Below are 23,428 nucleotides of genomic sequence, written 5' to 3'. Positions count from 1 at the left end.
AGTGTGCTATAGCACCTCACACATCACTCTCAGTGCTAAGTTACACAGATGCTATCAAAATGAATCCAGTCATCAGCAGCCAGCTTCCCTGAACCACTGCAAATTACCAACAGCCTGCAGTTTACTTCTATGAAGAAGGTGATGCAAAGGAAATTTAAAATACAATAGAAAGGAAAATGAAGTACCTACAAATATAAGTTAAACAATTAGAAGTGTTCAGACAAGCAGATAGAATAAAATTTTATATACTGCAGTGTATATAAAAGAAAAACAAACTATGATAGGATATTTCTGGCAATTAATGTCAGAAAACCTAATCAAGGAACAGGAACACACCTATCCTACAGAATGAAATGGCACTGAGTGCAGTCAGTTATGATGCTTGAGGATAAGTCAAACCAATAAACATTGGAACATCAGAAATCAGAATTTATGGCTTGTGCCTGAATTTTTTTTTGCCTGTAAGATGCAGTAAAACTACAAACCTCCTTCCACTGAGGTATCAGAAGCACTATAATGATGATGGTCTTCTCAAATGTCATAATCATTATGTACAGAGCACACTGACCCATCCAAGCACTGCACTGCAGTGGGTCACCTGCCAGAGAGAAGAAAAGTTCAATATACACATATGGTTGGTTTTACCTCACAGCAAACACTGGAGAAAAGCAGTCTGAGAAGAAGGACAGTTACACCCTTTTGGAGTGCCCTCTCCTACTTCCCAAGTGCTGTCCCTACCACCCCTGCCCCACTTCACCCCAATTTAGCACATATAGGCTACCTTCAATATACCTTTCCTCTCTACAAAGCTGGCTTTTGTAATCACCCGATGGTAATTACAGCAAAAGGTGCAAATGCCACTATCAAAAATGTAAATGAATGAAACGTTCATCAGGATCACACTTCCATTTCAAACTGAAAGGGTTTGAGTATCTGCAGCAGCCCAATAGGACATGGCAGAGTGAAAGCCTGTTATCTGCCTGGACAAAAATGATGGTACACAAACATCTGAGCAGGAAAACCACAGGCAGATTTTGTGGATGCATGGAGAAGTGAAAAGAGAGGAATGGTAGCATTTCACTGGGAGCCAAAAGGAAGCTTTGCTGGGGGAGGCTGTTGGCCTCTTACGCTTCCCAACTGCCTTCTGTCTGCAACTGCAGCTTAGATCTTGTCAGCCTGGGGGTGAATAATGTGCAATGGAAATTCAGATGCCTTCGTGTATTTGTAATGCATAATGGATAGTTGCTACTTCCTTTTATGGAACATTTCTGAAAGGCTTTCAGTGTTAATACTTGGTGATGATCTTGAGACTTAACTGTTTGCTGATTAAAAAACAAAAACAAATCAGACCACAGTCCAAAACAAGGGACATTTTCTAAGTAAGCTTTACAGTAAGAGGTAATGGATCAACACTCAGTAGTCCAAGACAAAAACAGTTAAACACTTGAGTTCTACCACTATGTCCTGCAATTAAGGCTTCTTTTGTAAAGGGAGAAGAACAGCGATAAAATTTGAAGGCAGAAACATCACAAAGTCAGAAGTGAGCAACTGTCATTCTCCTGGGGATGAGAAGACTGAGTTAAATTTGACAATGACATTGTATACTCCACATTTTTGTTTGCATTCTCTAGTTTTCTTCACTAAGTAAAATACAGAAAAATTCTATTTCTGGAGATCCTTTCAAACTGTAATTTTAAAATATAATTTATAAAATTATGCAATTCAAGTGAAAAAGAAGTCTGTAGCAACATCATATCCAAGAAGTGTTCCAATAATATGTGGGACATTTGTACATTCAAAGATTCAGTACATAAACTCAAACCTTGGAGGGAATTGGCTGATTTAGTTGCCAAGCCACCCTCGATGATATTTGCAAAGTCACAGTGGTGAGGTGAAGTCCTCAGCAACTGAAAAACAGGCAACATCAGACCCATTTTTAAGAAGGGTACAAAGGATGACCCTGGAACTAGTGACCTGTCAGCCTCACCTCTGTGCAAGGCAAGATGATGGGGCAGATCCTCCTGGAAGCTGTGCTAAGGCACATGGAACAGAGGGAGGTAATATGGGACAACCAGCATGGCTTCACCACGGGCAGGTCCTGCTTGACCAGGTTTGTGCTGGGACCGCAGCTCTTTAATGTCTTCATCAGTGACACTGGCAGTGGGACCAAGCACACACTCAGCAGGTTTGCAGATGACACCAAGCTTTGCTGTGCAGTCAGCACACCTGAGGGATGGGATGCCATGCAGACAGACCCAGGCAGGCTCGAGCAGGGAGCCCAGGTGAGCATCGGGAGGTTCAAAAAAATTCAAGTATAAGGCCTTGCAGTGGGTCATGACTCCACTATCAGTACAAGCTGCAGGACGTAAAGATAGGTGCCAAAAAAGACTTGAGGGTACTGGTGGATGGCAGCTTGACATAAGCCAGCAGTGTGCCCTCACAGCCCAGAAAGCCAACCGTACTCTGACAGTGTCTTCTGTTAAGCACCACTGTTCACTGCAGGAGAGTTGGACTTGATGACCTTTAAAGGTCCTTTCCAACTCAAAAGTTTTTCTGACTCTATGAAATTAGAAGTTTAAAGCTGATGTTGAAGCCATAAAGCCCTAATTCCATTTCCAAAGTCACTGACAGCCTCTCAAATTCTGATTTTATACCTGCTGAGTAAAACTTGCATATTTAGAACATTTGCAAATCAGCAGAAATCCTGTTACCAAAAAAAAAAAAAAAAGCACATTAAAGCACATTAAGATTGAAAGACTGAAACTGAAAAAAATGGAAGTCTCAGCAATGACAACTATAGCCACGTCCTGAGACACTTTCTTATAGAAGCGCCAACTTGAAGAATCTCTCCAAAACGACATTTAAAAGCTTTATAGTAAGCATCTATTACCCTGTAGGTAGGCTAAAATGTGTTAAGTTGCTCTGCAAGTCATAAGCAAAGGGCTTGGGGGAAAAGATGCAGCAGAAACAACTTCTGAGCTTCTCCATGTGAGAAGCAGAGACCGCAGCCATCTATTTGCCAACAGAGCTCGCTGTCAGCCAGGGGAATTTGGTCACCTGTTTTCTACTCCTCGCAGCTAATTCAACCTAGTGCAAGAAGGGAGGGGGAATGCAGGAAACATTCTTTTTGGTACAGGTCACAGCTGCTTTTCTCCTCTTTACATACTCAAATATATTAACTGATTCCACGCTTCTATTACAATCCGGCTGCTGATGTAATGAATCTGAAAATACAAAGTTGGAAATATGAAAACAGATCTAATAGATGCAAAAATTCTGACAACAAAGCCCTTGATGGAGCCCCATGCTAGTAGGTTCATAAATGAGCACGCTGTACAAACAGCACCCATGTTGGCACCTTGGTATCCATTCTCTTCCTGAGACATTTATGCTTAAAAACTACCCTCCGTATAAAGAGTGGCTTTTAAAACCAGCAAGACAACAGCTATTTTTATGACAGCTTCTCAAGTAATGAATCACCAGGGATCAAGTAATAGAGCTAAGATGGGAAATGAGCTCACAGTGAGAACGAGCTTGAGACAAACGATTATTTAGGCTCTAAAAACACCAACAACATCACTCAGTCAAAAGAAGAGACTTGCTCATTTGTGGGCTTTGGTTTTCCATGCCTGCAAACCAACTGAAAACACGCTCGTCTTCAAGCAGACCTTCTTTGGTACTTCAGATAAAACATCATAAATCCCAAACACACCTCAGTGAGCAGACACCTCACCGTTCATGGATGCTACACATCCATATTTACCTCCAAACGTGACTGCAGTTCGGTCTCCTGTCGTCACAACACCTCATTTATTCGTTTTTAAGAATCTTATGAAAAAGAAGAGTTTTCCCAGAGCCAAGGCAAAAAGTTTTAAACGAAATGGTAACACGTGGGATTTGGTTTCAGAAATGACAGCAGTGCTTAACAGAAGAAAACAGCTTACCCTTTTTAGACAGTTCCTGACTTCTTGCATAAGGCCTAACCTTCCTGCCCAGTCACCACCAGTAGCTTTCCATCTGTAACCCAGTCCTCTTTATACTAGAAGCATTTCCCACACAACTAATGAAAACAAAGATATACAGTACACTTTTTATCAGTCCTTATCACAGCCTGTTTAATAAAAAACAACACAGGCTAAGGCCAGGAACAGCATACTAATGAGCATACAACAGGGAATGTCACTAAGAAAAAGATCTGACACTGGAAAGAAAAGCTAATTACAAAGGAATTACTGAACTTCCTACACCACTTACACTTTGTTAGATCTGCTACCTGAAAATGGCAGTGAAGGATCAGTCCCAGCCAACCTCAGCACAAGAAATATAGAAACTCCAGTCTGAGGACTTGTCTGCAGAAACTAGTTCCTTGTGTACACACAGTGAATTCCCAGATGCTTTAGTTCTGGGCCTAAGCTCCCAGAAGAGTCAGATGAGCATCAGTCCAAGGAAAAGAGTGGAAACATTTAGACAGTGGTACATGGGGAAAAAGAAGAAAATAAACAGTTGTGGCAGTGCAGCTTTAAACAGCTTAAACGGTCATAAGCTGCAGCCTAAGAGATGCACATTCACTGTATGACAACCACTACACATCATGGTACAATTTCTCATAAGCTGGGCATACATCTATTCTGAACTTCTAACTTTAAAAGCAAATAACAATTAACGTTATTTGATTTAATTAAAAAAAAAAAAAATCCCAACTTATTACAGTACTTGAACACAGTCCTTATTTATTTTTTATTGTTATCCACTTTGAATACTTTCTTAGGAAAACTTCCATCCCCAGGCAGCCAGCCTAAACAATCTGAAAAGTTCAGATTGAACAGAATTGAATGCTGATGACAAGAACATCTCCATGAAGTTTTTCTGCACCTGCACAGCCCCAGCTTCTGCAGGTCAGCAGACTGCTGTGACTATCAGAAGACAAAACCCACAGCTTCACATGAAAATAATTTCACTACTCTGCCCTTTAGCCAGTAAGAAAGACTTGTGTATTTTTCATCAAGCCCTGTGTGCAGGAGTTCAAGTAAACCCTACATGAGGACAAGCACATTCTCCTCACAAAAATATGTGCTTGTTTGAAGAATGCTGGCAGGATGCTGAATCTGATCTTTATGCAATGGCATCTGGTGCAGTGAAAATTCTTATGGGAAATGATAATTCTGGCTACCAGTTATTTAAAAACATTTCATAGTACAGTTATCTTGCTGCTGTTTTCCGTGGGATTAGCCAATGCTAAGTAAAACAGTACTGCAAGTAAAAACAGAAATCCAAGCAGTTGTTCCAAAGTCACTAGCACTTAGAGACTCATTAAATAGTGGATGGCGATAGGACAAGGGGGAATGGTTTAGACTGAGACAGGGGAGGTTTAGGTTGGATATGAGGAGGAAGTTTTTCACCCAGAGGGTGGTGAGGCACTGGCACAGGTTGCCCAAGGAGGCTGTGGATGCCCCATCCCTGCAGGCATTCAAGGCCAGGCTGGATGTGGCTCTGGGCAGCCTGGGCTGCTGGTTGGCGACCTGCACACAGCAGGGGGTTGGAACTGGATGAGCACTGTGTCCTTTTTAATCCAGGCCATTCTCTGATTCCATCATTCTATAACTTGCTAAAGGCTTTGCATGCCAAGTTACAGAACTTGCAAGAATGTAAGTGACAAGTGAAATATTACAACAGCTATTATGACAGCTGTGCTACAGCTTAAAGATCAGCTAACTGTTAGCTGAAACATCCTGGAATTCTGTTTTGGAAAGTGTTCCAGTGCAAAAAGAGAAACATTTACCATATTCACCAAAGCGCAGGGACTCCCACTGCTGCCATTCCACAATGGTGCTGACTGCACGTATACCTGCATAGATTAACAGCATTCCTAATGTGGCATCTAACAAGAAGTTGATAAGGTACCTGAAAAGAAAAACAAAGATTAAGCAAGAAGCACGGGTCCGTTTTCCAGAAATTCAGTGTATTTTAAATCCGCACCTGATAAATCTGTATATTTATTGAGAAGCTGGAACACTTCAATTAATATTTACCCACTTCTGTAATTACCTAGCATGACACTTAAATAGTTTTATCAGAGTATCAATATTCTGTTTCAGACCTTAGGCTTTAGCTTCAACTTACATTCCTGCCAACGTTGGGTGCAGGTTTGTGTGTGCATGCAATGCCTGCAGTCACTATCAAAGGCACACTTCAAATTACTGAGGGGTTCAGTGGAAATAATCTACCTTAGCACTTTAGACCTTATTTAAAGTACATCTGAAATTGAATCCAGAACAAACCTTCCCACAAAACAACTAAGGGCACTGGACACAAGACTGGTGCACTATCAACTGCTTCAGGAGGAACTTCTGCAATCTTACCTACACTTTAAAAAACTACAGAGATTGCTACGGGTTTCAAATTAATTCTTAGGCCCATTCAATGGTGCAGCTGGACTTCTGAGTGCCTCGTGAACCCGTGTGGTTTGTTTACTACTGCTCCACTCTGGCTGAACAAAACAGCAGCTGAGAAAGAGACAGCGAAGGTCATCCCTGCTGCAAGCCACACAGTGAATCCCTGTAACTGAGATGCTTATTTGGCAGTTCCCAATGCTAAAGTAAACTCTAGAGTCCATAGGTTCTTATCTGCAGTGATAAAAATAACAGATCAGAGCTGTGGGCTTCTGCTGATGGCAGAGTCAAGTGCATGTGGACAAAACATTAGTAAGAGGAAAGCAAACGCAGAACACGTGCATTCAAAGCAGTATAGGAGGAGCGGTTCTGACCCTCAAAAATCCTATTCAAGCATGCACTCAAGAGCAAAAAAAATTAGACATGCCCTTCTTCAGCCAAGATGCAACTGTAAGCTTCTAAAAAACAATTATTTTCCAACAGTTGCACGTTAAATCGTAGTTTGAATGAACTTTTGTATCTGACAAACTAAAATCCATGCTGAGCATTTAGCAAATGAAGCACAGCAACTGCAGGGATCCACAAGTCGGTCAGGGCCACCAGGGGCTGCTCTAAGCCTGCAGCAGAAGGCCCAGCTCTGCCTGCTGCCATCCCACTGCTGTGCTGCAGGCCAGATGTGCTCCCAGCCCAGCAGCAGCACCCAGTGCTGAGGGACATTGTTGCTTGCTTTGTTTGTTGAGAGTCCTTCCAGCCACAAGGCACCTGTCCAGAGGTTGTTTAACAGGTGCTTGGTCAGCTTTCATCTCATCCTGCCTGAGTTAGAGCACTGCAATACCAAGCTGACAAACACTTGCTTCCAGTCCTAATTCATTCCAAGCTCTGAATCACAGTGTCCTCTAAAACAACATTTTCTGGTTTTGTTCTGAAAATAACCCACAAACTACACAACAGAAAACTATCCGTGGTGAAGTTTGCCGAGTTAAATTACTGTTATTTGAACTCACAGGCAGAAGTGCTGCCTCTACTCAGCTATTTGCACCCATTCATACACTTAAGGTGTATTTCTGCCCAAGAAAGGAAGAGCGGCTCTGGCTGACGTAGCACACCGTCTTTCTGATGATAAGTCCTGGGTCCTTGCCTAAAACACTGCACAGCTCCACGCAGTTATCCTGAGAATGCTGAATGACACTTCTGCCTCCCCCCCTCCTGGCTGCTGTGTGCCACGATACGTTTGTGTGAACAGTGGGATTTGAAGATGAAGTTATGTAGACTATACAGACACACGCCAAAGACCTTTTGTTTTGGAACCTCAGCAGCCTCAGAGTGCTCAGATTTTAAGATGCTTTAATGAAGTACTAGGCTTATCTTTAAACACTGATGATTCTAGACACGTTTTCATTAGCTTACTTAAATACATACATGAAAATGGAACAAAAGCAATTTGCACCTTTTATAAATCACTTGTATAGATCATGGGGAAATTAAGTCAGTAAGGAAGAGAAATCCAACAGTGATGACTGGTATTACTGAAACTCTCATGATTATATCTTAACCTCTGCAGTTAGTGTGTTACAACAATGCGTTTTCCCTACCAAAATGCTGTGGTGGGAGGAGAAAAACAGTATTTTACCAGCAGATTTATTGCACGTAGAAACAGAATAAACTAAGGAGAAATAAAGAGAAATCTTTAGGCTTATGAAACACCACAAACATATTCCTTGAGTCACTTAACTTCTTTGGTTACCGAAGGGCAACAGTGAGCAGCTGCCATCATCAAAGTAACTGCCTTTGGTTCCAAGGGGCAAAGGAGTAGGCTGTGACAAGTAATTCCCCTGCTTCTATTAGCAGAAATGCGTAGGCTTCTTTGAGCATGTGCCTCATCAAGAACAAACCCAAACAATTACCATTTGCTTCAGTAGCTCCTGTGACGAGCCTGACAGGGTCTTAATCACAGCCTCTTCAAGTTGAATACAGCACAGTGAAATGCTTATCTATTTAGTCACACTGCTCCTAGTGTGAGACTGCAATATTCGTTTCTGTACTAACTGCCTGGGTATCAAGCAAGACTTCCTGCTTTTAACAGTGACAATTATACTGCAGTAGATGATGTAAGCTTTTGAAGGACATACAGGTGTGAAAGATTTTTGATTATTATCCCTGTACTTTATATTAACACCTTGCTGCAGAGAATGGTGAAGCTGGAGGTGAGCATACACAACTTCATGTCCTCTGGTCCTTGGTATCTTTTATCTCCTCCAGCAAACAGCCTCGTACTACAATGTGCACCCTAAGTCCTCATTAGGAAACTGGAGGAGGAGGAGCAACAGTTCATCCTCAATCTAAAGCATCCATGCACAGACCAGAAAAAAACCCCAAAGCAAGCAAGCAACCAACAACAACAAAAACAACCAAAAAACCAAACCACTTTCCTATGTCCTGACTGCCTGTAACAGAGCAAATTTTGGATCCTAAATTAACTAAGCTTCAAACAAAGGTCTTTGAAAGTGCCTGACTTCTTGCATGAAAATTGCATTAGTCTCCAAGTATAGCAAACTCAACAGCAGCACCCTTCATATTCATCAATGGTTCAAAAATGAAGCACTCACAGTGAACAAGGGTCTTCTTCAGTAAGGTCTGATAAGTAGACGTTTGCAAAATGGATGAACAACATCCCTATGGCTTGCTTGGAAGTATCTAAAAACCTGCATAGAATAAGAAAACAGCTATTAAGAAACATACAACTGTTTACAACACAGTAGGACACAGCAAATTTATATTGAAATTTCAACCCAATTATTCATTTTTCATAAAATAACAACACTAAAAGGTGAAAAGCCAAGGTAATTAACTTACTTAGCAATGTTCCACTTTAAGTTCAACCCTTTGGAATATTCTTCCTTGAACCTTGCTGACAGTAAATCAAATCATACCAACTTGAGGCCTTATTTGAAGACTGTGGAGCTCCTCCTGGTATCACATGCATCATTCACAAGCTAATCTTCACTAAACCTGGCTCAGTCTTTAATAACCTTCTGTACACAACGAGTATCCCAGGCTCACAAAACATTTCAGCTCCTTTACAGTTTTGTGTATTTGGCAAGTTTTGGGGAGGGACAGAGGAAAAATTGTCATCACATTCTTGTAGGTGGACAATTTAATAGCTAACTTCTTTATCTGGTGCATTTTGCTAAGATGCCTTCGTGGGTATTTTTCACCTGAAAGCATGAAGAAGCCTCAATGAATTGCAGCTAAAGCTCATTTGAACAGAAGCAATAGCCTTGAAACCACTACCTCCACAGCAGAAGACAAAGATGGAAAGAAAACAGTTTACTACTCACTGGGAAAACATTAAAAAACACTTAGGTACAAATTCAATATTGATTTTGGTCCCTTATCATTCTTTTATTATCTATTTATTGTTATTATTACAACTTCCCAATATTATTTTTAAATACTGGAATCACATCACAAGTATTCTATAGACAAGAGTGTGCTCCTTATACAGCTCAACACTCACCTGGCCTGTTGTTTTTATGTCTTAAAACCAACCAACCAACCAAACCACCCAACCAAACAGACCCAAACAACATTTCATGCCCGAATTTGTCTGCCAATCTGGTATTAAAACTTTACTCTCCCAAACACACAGTGCAGCACAGGGCTGGGATGAGGCAGGAGGCCAGCACATCACTTATCTAATCACTACAGCATATGATAAATAATGACACTCAAGTCCCACAACTAGATCATTGGCTTAAAAATTGAAAGCAGCCAGACTGAACTGCAGACTGAGGCAGGCTGTAAACAAAGAACTGGTATTTACTTTTTCCATAAAATAAACATCAGGATTAATTATGAACAGCAGCGTTCTTTCAGATGAATTTCAGCCATTGGAAACACGCCCAAAGCTAACACTTCTATAGGTTCCAAAACCTGGAACAGCAGCATAACTTTTCATCTGTCTCAAAACAAGTGTGGGTAATGCTGGCATCACTACAAGAAAACAGTATTTTAACAGTAATAAAAACATGTTTTTATGCTATATGTCGTTCTATGATTTCATAAGGTATTATCTTTCATCATCATGTTTTCTATCTTACAAAAAACAGGGTATGGAATATGAAGCTTTGTTGAAGTTAAGAGCTTGTGCAAGTTTGTAAATGTTAAGATGTGTCTCCATTGCAGTCTGCCAGTACTTGAAGGGAACTTTTAAGCAGGAAGGGAATCAACTTATTACAGTTTATAGTGACAGAACAAGGGGGAATGGCTTTAAGCCAAAGGAGGGAAGACTGATGTGAGATGCGAGGACAAAATTCTTTACTCAGAGTGCTGGCAGTGCTGTCCAGAGCTGTGGGTGCCATAGCTGGAGGTGCCCCAAGCCACGGAGGGGCCCTGGGCAGCCTGAGCTGGGGGGCAGCCAGCCCATGGCAGGGGCGAGCTCGATGATCTGTAAGGCCCCTTCCAATATAAGCCACTCTTTGATCTTAGGGCAGTTCTAGATTCTAACTTCAGGAGAAGGTGCAACTTAAAGCTGTATGTCTGAAGGTATCTTTGTGGTGATATCTGGAAGCATATCTGGAAGGGAAATACCCAAAAGAATACAACATTTCATTGACCAATGTATTTCAGTAATTGTTTTGTTCATCACATTCTTGTCATCATGTTTGTTTCTTTTTTAATTAGTATCATATGCAAACAATCATTCTCTCAACACATAAAACACCCAAGAAGCCACACTGAAGGACTGAACCTGCAGCCACGTACCATATCCTCCAAGGACGTCTTTCATGCTTTGGTTCTCTTAATCGTTTTACTACAAAAGAAGAAAAACAATTGGAGATAATCAGCAACTCCAACCATGAGACATAGTGAGAAGTAAAAGCAAACCTCCTTGCAGAAGCATTATACTCTTCAATAAGTCAGGACTTACCCAAGGCATTTCACTTTATCCATCCCTGAAGACAGATTGTAAAAGAAAACCCCATCCCTCCTCTTACCCACTGACCAACAGCCTGCTGCCAGCATCCCCACACAGAGCAATCACCCACTGCCTGATTACCATTGCCACAGCCATATCCTTTATGACCACACAACCATAACATTTAATTTCCCATAGTAAAGCATGTTCCAAATATTAGAGCAAGTAGTTTCTTTCACAATTTGGAGACCAAAATCCAAATAGAAAAGTGTGGCTTGCAGTGTAGGGGCAAACTATAACATCAGAAAGACATCAAAAGGATGAGTAACAAGACAAACATATTATCTGACAAAGCTTATTTATTTTCTGGATGACAAATTAGACTTTTGTTTGCAAACTGAATTCCAAACAAGGACGGATTTTAAAATCAGATACTGCTTTCACAAGAAGGTTTGATAGCCTACAAACAAACAAATAAAACACAGACAGACCAAAAACCACCACCAACAACAGAAACAGTATTAAAATAGATGTCAACTACACAAAGGTAAAAAGCCACAGATAAGTGTGGCTATTTCAGTACTGATGCTGCCCACAAGACAAGCTGGTGTGTCCCCATGAGCCCAGTGGAGCAGAAGCCCAAAGCAGGATGGAGAACATGAACTTTGGGCTCAGAAGGACAAGCATGACATCCATCCCTGGGGGCACCTCTGGGATGCATCATCCCAACCTAATGGAAGACGACATGGGATGCAGGGGGGGAGCATTCTGTGATTGCACAGGATTTGGAGGAGAGGATGGGAGGGATCAAAGTGATTTGCAGAACAAGCTGGAGGAAATAGAGAGATAAGGGATAAAAACAGCCTACACAAACAGCAGCTGCTCCATAGCCCTGCACTGCCTCCTGCACACAACCTGTCCGAGCTTACTGAACTCCACTTCTAACTCTCTTTCTGGGTGAGAAAACCACTTTTCCCCCACTGGGTGGCAGCTGGAGCAGGGGACCACCACAGCCTCTGCTGCCCCATCCCAATGCCCCCCACAGGCCAGCTGCTGCTCCAGCTGCACACCGCTCACTCAGCTGGCACATGTCAGCAGCACAGCAAAGTTGCAGGCAATGGAAACCCTTCCACAAAGAATGGGTCCACTTCCCTCTACTGCCCAAAGCACAGAACCAGAGCACCTGAGGTTCAGTGTACCCTACCAGAGCCAACACCAACCCTGAACAGCAACCATTCATGCTATCATTTCAGAAGTAGTCTCCTAAAAAAATGTAGTCGTTGGAAATTAAAAAGTGGCAAGAGGAAAAGACTGCATACGTACACCAAAGAAAAAGTTGTAACAGCAATAGTCACCGTGGGTCTCCGTGAGCAGCACGCCATAAATACACAGCTTCTGCTACACCACGAGCAGCACCCAGATGACTCAACCAGTTCACAGCTTACAGCAAGTACTCCCCAGCCACACCAGGAGCTGATAATACCTTCACTTTTGCAAAAAGGGGCCGTGCACAGCTGCTGGTTGGCTCCTGGGGGAGCAGCCCCCACCTGCCCCAAACGGCCATGCACTGGGTGCTCAGCCCCAGCAGTGCCAGGCACACGGCGCAGCTCACTGCTGCTCTGAGAGCTCAGCAGATGAAGAGTAATTAGCTGGGAGCGTTCAGAATTTCACACTCAATTATAAATGAAGAAAGAAGCGCTGGTAGTTTATACATCTGATGCCAGAATTCTTCAGGAAAGGGAATAAAAGCAGTTCTGCCAACAAGCACGGGAGCTGCCAGATGGGCAGATAACAGACAAGACAGCACGGAAGGCAGAGCATTTAGTAATGCAAGCTCAAGCTCATTAGTTGTCTCCTGTTTCATGAAGTTGCTAGCAATAATGCAGGACAGATTTCACTTATTTTAAACTTTATTTTGGAAGGCTGTCAGAACCTCTGCTCTGCTTACGTTTTTTCCACAACAGTAGGAACTGTGTCTGTTACAAATAAACACCACTAATTCCCCAAAATCCTGTGAACAGAAACAACGTGCTGCACCACAGGGCAGCTACTGCTGAGTGGTGTCCCCTGTCTTATCTCCTGTTTGAACCTCTCTTCTTCACACAATAAAGCAAAGCTTTTAAGAGACTGCAGTTGAAGTTTCACTTGAGCCCCCCATTACCTCCCTTAGCAGCAAAGGAATAAGAAATTACAGATTTCCCCAGATCAACCTTGCAACAAACATCACAGCAATGAGAATGAGCTGAAGCAATGCCTTACAAAAGGGAAACAAGTCTGTAAGCTACACACATGGCTAAAAGCTTCTGTGACACTGAAGAGCTCAATATCTCTTTCCATCCAGAGTTTTTTAAAAAAGAACATCATTTTTCACTTGTGTGTTTTAAAGGGAGGTAATAAATGTATGACTTTGTTAGCATGAAAGACTGAAAGCAGCAGTGCTTTTGTCATGCTGCTCATTTCCCCAGACAAAACAGAGCAGCACTGTGTGCCCAGTGTTCCACTTTTCACCCCACTGTTAATGCATAGATTCATAAAATGGCCCGGGTTGGAAGGGACCTCAAGGATCATCAAGCTCCAACCCCCTGCCACAGGCATGGATGCCAACCTCCACATCTAATGCCACACTACACTGCCCATCCAACCTGGCCTTGAACACCTCCAGGGATGGACGGGGCATCCACAGCCTCTCTGGCAGCTGTTCCAGCACCTCACCACTCTCTCTGTAAAGCACTTCACCCTGACATCCAACCTCAATCTTCCCTCCCTCAACTTCAAACCATCTCCCCTTGTCCTGCTGTTATCTCCCCTTTCAAAGAGTTGATTCCCCTCCTGTTTGTAGGCTCCCTTTTTTTAAGGCAAAGCTTTCCTGTCAGACATCCAACCCACTCAGCAAAGATTCAGACCCAAGCTCCTGCTCTCAGTTACCAGCCTGTTTGCTGGGCAGCATTCTAGAGGTCAAAACCTGTGTGCAAACTGTGCTATGCAAACAAGAGGACTCAAGCCCTTGACTCCTGGAAGAAATGTCAAAGGTACAGCAATGATAAAACATTGCAAGCAAAGGTTAAGCAGCACAAATCCATATTACTGTGCACTAAGCACCAATTTATGACATGCAGCACCATTTTCACCTACTGCTCAATAACAGATAAAGCTTTCCTGACATCACTAGTACAACAGGCATCACTGAACTTCAAGGCATTCACTCCAGTTGTTGTCAGTCAGCAGCAGAACCCACAGTACTGCCGAAGCATGGCAACAAATGCCCCCATCAGTGAGCTTATCAACCAGGCTGCAACAACCTTAAAAGCAGAAGCCAACTCCCAAATGAACCTTCAGACAAATGCAAAAAGCACGTGAAGCTGTTCCTCTTAGTAGAAAACAATGAACACAGCAAAGGGAGGCCAAGGGTGGATTCGCCCTGCCTGTTTAATGGCCACTGAAATCCTACATAGCTCTTGCTAGCCAGATTTATTCTTATGCTGAAGGAACAACAGAAGCACCACATTGCAAAAGCGAGACTCATTTCACATAACATCAACCAAAAAAAAACTGCAAAAGGATACACAACCAGCTTTCATACTCTTTTCCCAAAAACAAACCTAAGAATGGGAAGCTGACGGCCAGTTGCCACGTGGTACTTCCACGTACGCTTCAATGTAGCGCCTCTATCAACAAGGTCTTTGATCGGTGCAGATGAAAACGGCAATAATTTCCATGTGCAGGAGCATTACTCTTAATGATACAGCTTTGTACCTCCTGGCACTCGTGCAGCTTTCATAAAGGCCTCACAGCACTCAAACGCCCGCACCATAGAACGCACTGCTGTAAGAAAGCTCGAGCGTTTAGCATCAGATGAACGAGGCAATTTTTAAGCTCAATTTTAAAGCTGTCTAGACTACTTCATTCTTTATCATTACAATTACCTCCCACAGAAAGCATTCAAACCCTATGCAGATAAACTAAAATATGCTGCCAGTCACACCATCACCCTCAAGACAAGAAAGGTATGCTGAAATGAGATTTTACGAGATTTAATAGCTGATGTTTTCCAGCATCAGTAAGAAATTAAGAGCAACAACTCTAAAAGAAATAATACTGAGAATAACATCTTAAAAAAATGACTGGAGACAGAATATGTATGCTGTAAGTTGTGAGTAGCTGTTTTAAAGTCTTTTTTGGCCCATGGAAAAATCTGTACTTTTGGCAGTGGAAGAAAATGACAGAAACAGCAACAAAAAGCAAGCAAAGGCTGTGTTGGGTGAGTGCTTGAGGTGATGTGCTGGCCTGCCTGCTTTGGAGCTGCTGAAGACTGATGGGACCAACCCTATAAAGCAGTGCTTGGCCAGACTTCGAGCATTTTAACAGTTATCAGCTCTCTAAAGCAGATTACCTTTGAAACCCCTAAGAACTTAGGGACTCCTCTCCCTGGCTCACCTCCCAGCCCCAGGTCTTAGCTACTTACACCATCTTCCTTCACTCAGTGTGTGTTGTGGTAGAGAAAAGGGAAACAATAATAATGATGACAAATAAATATATACATATGAATGCATACAAGTGACACACAAGCAATTGCTCACTATCCTCCAGCCAATGCCCAGCTGGCCCCTGAGCAGCGGAAGAGAGCAAGATGAACTCCCACCCCCTACAAATCTCCTGCCATGTGATATCACTATGGAATATATATCAGTATGTATCTATGGAGTATATATCAGTATGGAATGTCCTTTTGGCCACTTTCAGTCCAATTCTCTTCCCTCCCTGCTACTTGGGCCCTTTGTGCAGACGCCCTTGGCTCTATAAACTATAGAGGAGCAACTACAAACATCAGCGTTATCAACATTGTTTTTCTCCTAGCACCAAACCATAGCATCAAACCCGGCACTCTGAAGAAACCAATTCCATCCCAGCTGAAACCAAGACAAAGCAGAAGACAACGCACACCTCTGAGGCGCAGCACAGGCACCAGCTCCCCAAAAATAAGAATATAAACAAACTGTGAGGCTGTGCAACACGTAACCCAGAGCTGGTGGTAGGAACACCTCGGCACGCTGAGCAGCAGCGGGTACAAGCTGAGCTACTCCTGACTGAAGCACCATCCCACCTCCACCCACAAAGGCAGAGCAGTGCAAGCTCCAGGCCCGTGCTCAGCCTGCCAGGAGCAGCAAATGTTCTGCATTCTGTAGGGTGCACTTCTGGCTGTGATCACAAAGCCTCTGAGTGGGACTGTGCTGTGAGAAGGTGAGCATTTCCTGCCTGCAGACATGGTTCGCTACTTCATCAGCACCATCCACACAGATAAGATCTTGTCAGACACTTGCTTAAGTCTGCAAACTTCATTAACCATGAAATTAATATCACTACAGAGTGCAAAAATGCACGGTGTGTTTGTGCAAATCAGCTCCTTACAAATTCAATTATAAAGCATTACTCAAGAACATCAACTCATTATGCAGATTGCAGTTAAACAACAGGCTAGCTAACAGTTCAGAAGTTAGTTCTGATTAAACACAGCTTTCAGTTTCTGGCTAATTTATCATTTTAATAATTTCCAAATGTCAAAAAAATTGCACCCTTTTTTCTAAACATTTCATGATGTGAACAACATGCATAATTATGCTCAGAACAATCTTATCATCTGGAGCATAATTATATCCACAGAATCACAGAATGGTTTGGGTTCAAAGGGACCTCTAAGATCACATAGTTCCAACCCCCTGCTGTAGGCAGGGTTGCCTCCCATAGCCCAGGTTGCTCACAGCCCCAGCCTGGCCTGGAGAGCTTCCAGGGAGGGAGGAATCTACAGCCTTGTTGGGCAACCTGTTCCAGTGCCTCACCACCGTCACAGTAAAGAATTTCTTCCTAATATCTAGTCTGAACCACAATTCTCTCTTTCAGAACCAGATGCAGCACTTCAGGTAGGGGCTCTCGAAAGCAGAGTAGAAGGGAGAATCACCTCCCTCTACAGGCTGGTCACACTTCTTGTGATGCAACACAGGATCCAGTTGGCCTTCTGGGCTGCAAGCACGCACTGCTGGCTCACGTTGAGTCTTTCAACAACCAGCACTCCCAAATCCTTCTCCTCAGGGCTGCTCTCAAGCCATTCTCCTCCCAGTCTGTATCTGTGCTCGCCCCAACCCAGGTGTAGGACCTTGCATCTGGCCTTGTTGAACTTCATGAGGTTGGCATGGGCCCACATCTCCAGCCTGACCAGGTCCCTCTGAATGCAGCAACAACCGAGTAACAGGAATCATGTAATGTGTTCAGAGCTAATGCAATAAGCAGGCTCTACACAACTGTTATGAAAAGTTTGTTTAAAAAAAAAAAAAAATCTCTTTTTAAAACAAAAATACTGACATAGCATTTCCAGAAGACTTGCTGCATTTGGAGACATGGAAATACTCAAGACCTGACATCATGAGGGTGTTAAGACAGCCTATAAGTTGATATCACAATCTATTCTGCACACAGAAATTTTTCTGCAGTATGTCCAAGTAAAATCCAAGGTAATGTAGCTTAAGTGCTGCAACACATTATGAGGAGATTTCTCCTGTGTCCAGTGAATGCAGAGATGCACATTTAACTATGCCACAAAGTAAGAGTGCCCCTCTGTGTCCAGAACTCAGAAACAACTCCAAAATTGTTACTGCAAGGTTTCATTCGGGGCTTTTTTCTTCCTAAGGCAAAAAAAAAAACAAACAACAAAAAACCAATTGAACAGCTCCTGACATGGTCACTACTTATTTCTGTACAGTGATGCATGGGAGCAACACCTGTCTGTTTCTTGCAGAGCCTGCAATGAACAGAAGTACATATTTTAAAGAATACTACAGTAAAAGAAAGCAAGCCACTGACTTCTACCCACATGGCTGCTTTGTTTTATTTTTTTATTATTTTTTTTTTTCCCTCGTTGTGGTTTTTAAAGCACCTCCCATTTTTGTCTCCAACACCAATGAGGATGCCCCCGGAAGGACTGACGCTTCATTTAATTAAAACAAGAAACAAGCACACGGCGCAGCGAGCAGCATCTCCGCACGTGGGGACAGAAAGCTCCGCTCATCTCAGTGCAGCTGGGCCGGCTGGGCGCAGCGCGGCCCCGGAGGGCCGTCAGACAGACGGACGGACAGACAGACAGGCAGACGAACAGACAGACATACAGGAGGACGGACAGGCGGACGGATAGACAGAGAGACAGGCAGACGGACAGACAGACATACAGGCAGACGGACAGGCAGACGGGGTCCCGCAGCGCCCGGAGCTGTCCGTGGTGCTGCCAGGCCGCGCCGCCCCCCGCCCTGGAACAGAACTAGCCGCGCTCCAGGAAGGCACGAGTCACAGAATCACAGAATTACAGAATGGCCAGGGTTGGAAGGGACCTCAAGGATCATGAATCTCCAACCCCCTGCCACATGCAGGGCCACCAACCTCCACGTTTAATGCTAAACCAGGCTGCCCGGGGCCCCAGCAGTCCTCTGCTAATTGCACCGTGCGCGTGAACCACATGTTGCAAATGAAGTAGGAGGAGCAGCTTGTGACAGATAGGTAAAGGGACCGGCAACAGGACTCTTCCCCATAGCTTTGTGCAGCTTTAGCCCATGAAAATGGTATCATTTACAATGATATGGAATCACAGAATCACTCCAGTTGGAAAAAACCTTCAAGATCAACAAGTCCTACCACGACCCAACCATTCTACCCCAACTAACAACTCCCCACTAAATCATGTCCCTGAGCACCACATCCAAAATGTTTTTAAACACATCCAGGGATGGTGATTCAACCTCCTGCCTGTGCAGCCCATTCCAGTGCTTAACAACCTCTTCTGTAAAGAAGTGTTTCCTGATATCCAACCTAAATCTCTCTTGGCACAAGTTGAAGCCATTTCCCCTTGTCCTGTTACCAGTGAGAAGAGACCAACCCTGCTCTCACTGCAACCACCTTTCAGATACTGGAGGAGAGCAATAAGGTTTCCCCTCAGCCTCCTTTTCCCCAGACTGAACAGCCCCAGTTCCTTCAGTCTCTCCTCACAGGCTGTGTTCTCCAAGCCCTTCCCCAGCCTTGTTGCCCTTCTTTGGACCTGCTGCAGCACCTCCATCTCCTTTCTGTACTGCGGTGTCCAAAACTGAACCCAGCACTCGAGGCCACACCAGTGCTGAGTACAGGGCAGGATGACTTCCCTGGGCCTACTCACCATTCCTGATCCCAGCCAGGATGCCATTGGCCTTCTTGGCTACCTGGGCACACTGCTGGCTCATATTCAGCCCACTGTCCATCACCATACCAAGGTCCCTTCCCATCAGGCAGCTTTCCAGCCACTCCTCCGCAAGCCTGTAGGGTTGCCTGGGGTTGTTGTGACCAAAATGCAGGACCTCACACTCGACCCTATTGAAACTCACACAGTTAACCTTGGCCATTGATCCTGTCTATCCAGGTCCTTCTGCAGTGCCTTTCTCCCCTCAGGCAGATCAACACTCCCTCCCAACAATCTACAGTGATATCACACATGTGGGAATACTGTGCTAGCACGTTTATCAATAAACCCTTAATTAGAGAATGCTCAGAAAGCATTTGGCACTTCTGGCAGAATACACTGTGTTACACAAAAACATTTTAAATGAGCTTTGTGGCACCAGTGATAAAATCCGAAACTACTGCACCAAAAAATAAAAGCCAAGAAGCAAATATCATTTTAAACCAACATCGCTGTGAAGTCAGGTAGGCACACTGTGACACACACCCTGAAGCTCCAATAGCTGCCTTGCTGGCCTGAAGCACAACCAACCACCCCTTACGGCAGTGGAAACCCATTAAAGCTTCCTGTTACCAAGTGGCTTGGCATCCATAAACTAGGTTGGAAAATTACACACACCTAGGCAGGAGGACAAGAGCAGAATTAAGTAGCAGACTTCAAAAAAGCAGGCTACCAGACTTGAGAACCAGTGAGTGGGATCCAAAACAGTCACCAGACCAAGATGATGTTCCAGAAAGAGGTAATTTTTAATTGGCAAATTCCCTTTTGTAGTGAATTACAGACCACAGCTAGCAGAGGAGCGCAGAAGTGCTCTACCCTGACTTCAGCACAACTCCTGCTGTAGAACAGATGCAGTGTTTGTGTGAAACATCCCAGGGCACCTCTGGTTCACACCCAGTTAAACTGAAGGACAGCAGTCAGAAACAGCACAGCAGGCTCTGGCACCACTGTGTTCACCACTTAGTAGGGTAACACAGCAGGAGCTTACTGCTCTGGGATGTGGGCAGAGAGAGGGGTGATGAGGTGTGAAACCAGCAATCACAATTCGGGATTTCTCAGGCCTGTAAGAACAAATGCAAGCTACTCTTAGGCTATAGGAATCAGTGAGCTAAATGGAAAGGAAGCTTGGGCTTGGTTTCCAGTGGCTGCTCCACTGTCCCCATCACATCACTCCAGACGCCAACATCACAGGAACATCCTGGGGAGGCCATGGTGAGACCTTGGAAGATAACATGCTACTGGAGGAGAACAGAGAGCATAATGTCAGAGCAGCCAGGCAGGTGCCAAGCTGGAGTGACAAATATTAAGCAGTTTTGCCTTAGAACAGTCCTTCAGTCATTTGTAGATGGATGTCCAGTAATGAGGTACAAAAAAGTCCTGCTCACTACTATAACCAGAAAAAAATATTTATGTATTAGAATGCGAGCACAGTAAGATCCACCTAGAAAAGGGCAAGCTGGGGTCACCTTTTGGTGCACCCATTTAACAAAACTTCTTGTTTAGATGTCAAATTGATTATTTTTAAAGGAAAACTGCCTCTGTGCATAAAGAACAATTCCAGAATACATCTTGGTTGATGTTCTTTTCATTTCTTTTTCTACAAGGGGTTCTGGACCAGTAATGACAGAAGATCTCCTCGTAGGGTTCCCTTCTGAGGAAATTTAAGCAGCAGCCAGGCAGCCACGTGCCCTCTCCTCCCTGGATTGCTACAGAGAGACACTGTGCACAGCAGTTCGGTTCTGCACCGAGGATTAATGTCATGTGGGCAGGCAGCCCACTGCTGACCCAACAGCTGTGCCAAGCCTCAGCCTGACCCTGATGCAGCCACTTGTCCCTCAGCACTGCTACCTGTTGTGCCCAACGGATGGAGGATCGCAGTGGGGAGATACTTCAGCCTGAAAGCAAACACATGGGTCTGTTCATTTCCTCACTGCTCTGGCCACGTGACCCAGCTGGACTGTGCCATCCCTGCACTGGGGTCAGAGACAGCTATGAGGATGCTGAGGTCACGCCTGCACTCTTGTCCACAGCATGAAGTCCTGATTCTCCTTCTATCAGACCTGGCTCATGGAGTATGGAGAAAGCCTAGTTGATTAACTGAAGATTTTGGAACACCGGACCAGTTACTGTTTTGAATATGACAAAAAGGGCAGAAACAGTAAGGCAAAAGCAGGAGACTAAACAGAAGCAGCTCTTCCAGCACAGCACAGCCCCCACCTGGACATGAGCCAACAGTGTGTGGTTGCAGCTCGGAAGGCCAGCTGTGTTCTAGGCTGCATGAAAAAAGGGGTGGCCAGCAGGGAGAGGGAGGTTATCAGAGAAAAGAAGGCAGTGGGGTGACCTCATTGCAGCCTTTCAGTACCTAAAGGGAGTCTACAAAAGGAGGGGAATCAACTCTTTGAAAGGGTAGATAACAGCTGCCACCAACCTCCCCATTTCATACCAGCCCAGGCTGCCCAGGGCCCCATCCAACCTGGCCTTGAACACCTCCAGGGATGGACGGGGCATCCACAGCCTCTCTGGGCAGCTGTTCCAGCACCTCTCCACTCTCTCTGTAAAGCACTTCACCCTGACATCCAAGCTCAATCTTCCCTCCCTCAACTTCAAGCCATTTCCCCTTGTCCTGCTGTTATTCCCCCCATTCAAACAGTTGATTCCCCTCCTGTTTGTAGGCTCCCTTTAGGTACTGAAAGGCTGCAATGAAGTCACCCCGCAGCCTTCTCTTCTCCAGGCTGAACAAGCCCAGCTCCCTCAAGCCTGTCTTCAAAGGAAAGGTGCTCCAGTCCGCTGATCATCTTCGTGGCTCCTCTGGACCCTCTCCAACAGCTCCCTGTCTTTCTTGTACTGGGGGCTCCAGCCCTGGACACAGGACTGCACATGAGGCCTCACAAGAGCAGTGCAGAGGGTTGACAATCACCTCCCTGTCCCAACTCATCACCTTTGGACACAAATAAGCATCTCTTAAGGGCTGCGCATCTGTCCTTAACTCTTCAGACAGCAGCACACACACGTGTTGAACGCACGCCGTTCTTCAGGAGGTTTTTTTTGCTGCGGTGAAGCTGCAGGCGGCCCGACCGACCGACGCGCGCCGGCACGGCGCTGGGCACGGCGGAGATGGCGGCAGCGCGCTCGGAGGAGCAGCGGAACGCAGCGCTGACGGACCGCCGGCCGAGCCGCGAGCGCACCGCGCTGCTCCGAGAGGCGTCACGGCGGCCCTCACGCCGACACCGGCCCGCTCTCCAGCCGCCGCCCCGCCCCCCGCCGCCCGGCCCGGCCGCCACTCACGCATGAGGATGCTGAAGGCCAGGACGCCCAGGAGCCCCTGCAGGAAGATGCCGAAGCTGTCCATCAGGGCCCCGTTCTCGCAGCCGCGCTCGCCCGGCCCCGCTCCGGGCGGCGGGCTGAGGGCCGCGCCGAGGCTGCAGTTGGGCGGCGTCACCCCCATGGCCGGGCCCGGCCGCTGCCCGCCTCGGCGGCGCACGGCGGCGGAGGCGACGTCGCGACCGGCGGCCGAGGCCGCGCCCCCCGCCCCGCTTCCTGCTCCCGGCGGCCCGCCCCGCTGCGTCACGGCGGGCGGGGCTCGGCCTGAGGCGCGGCCGCTCCGGCAGCGCGGGGCACGGCGGCCCCGTCGGGAGGGAAGCCCCGCCTGCGGCCGGCGGAGCTGCGGCCGCTCGGCGTTAAAGCCGTCGGCGCCGGCCCGATCCCGACCGTGACCGGACGGGGCGCCGTGAGCCGGCACGCACGGAGCGAGCGGCGGCGTCTGTGAGGCTCGGCGCTGCTCGGCTCCGAGCCCGCGGCTCCTCACGATGAAAGGCAGCGCTGCGCGACCTTCGGGATCCCGCGGAACGCCGGTTCCCCGCTTCCCCCCGGCCG

General features: G+C 45.5%; 1 protein-coding gene across 1 annotated transcript in view; it reads right to left on the bottom strand.

Annotated features, from left to right (window-relative positions):
- Positions 1-23,034, bottom strand: part of STIMATE (STIM activating enhancer) — a 29,262-nt gene extending 6,228 nt beyond the window's left edge. The window contains exons 1-5 of the mRNA XM_048957417.1: positions 22,841-23,034; positions 11,154-11,202; positions 8,996-9,091; positions 5,780-5,901; positions 486-598 (exon numbers count right to left, since the gene is read on the bottom strand). Coding sequence (XP_048813374.1) covers positions 486-598; positions 5,780-5,901; positions 8,996-9,091; positions 11,154-11,202; positions 22,841-23,000 — 540 coding nt within the window. The 5' untranslated portion in view covers positions 23,001-23,034. The remainder of the gene's footprint in view (positions 1-485; positions 599-5,779; positions 5,902-8,995; positions 9,092-11,153; positions 11,203-22,840) is intronic.
- Positions 23,035-23,428: the final 394 nt, after the last annotated feature.

The sequence above is a fragment of the Lagopus muta genome, chromosome 11, assembly GCF_023343835.1.
Source record: "Lagopus muta isolate bLagMut1 chromosome 11, bLagMut1 primary, whole genome shotgun sequence".
In the NCBI taxonomy this organism is placed as follows: Eukaryota; Metazoa; Chordata; class Aves; order Galliformes; family Phasianidae; genus Lagopus; species Lagopus muta.
Note: the sequence above shows the minus strand (reverse complement) of the source record. Positions and strands in the feature narration are given on the sequence as shown.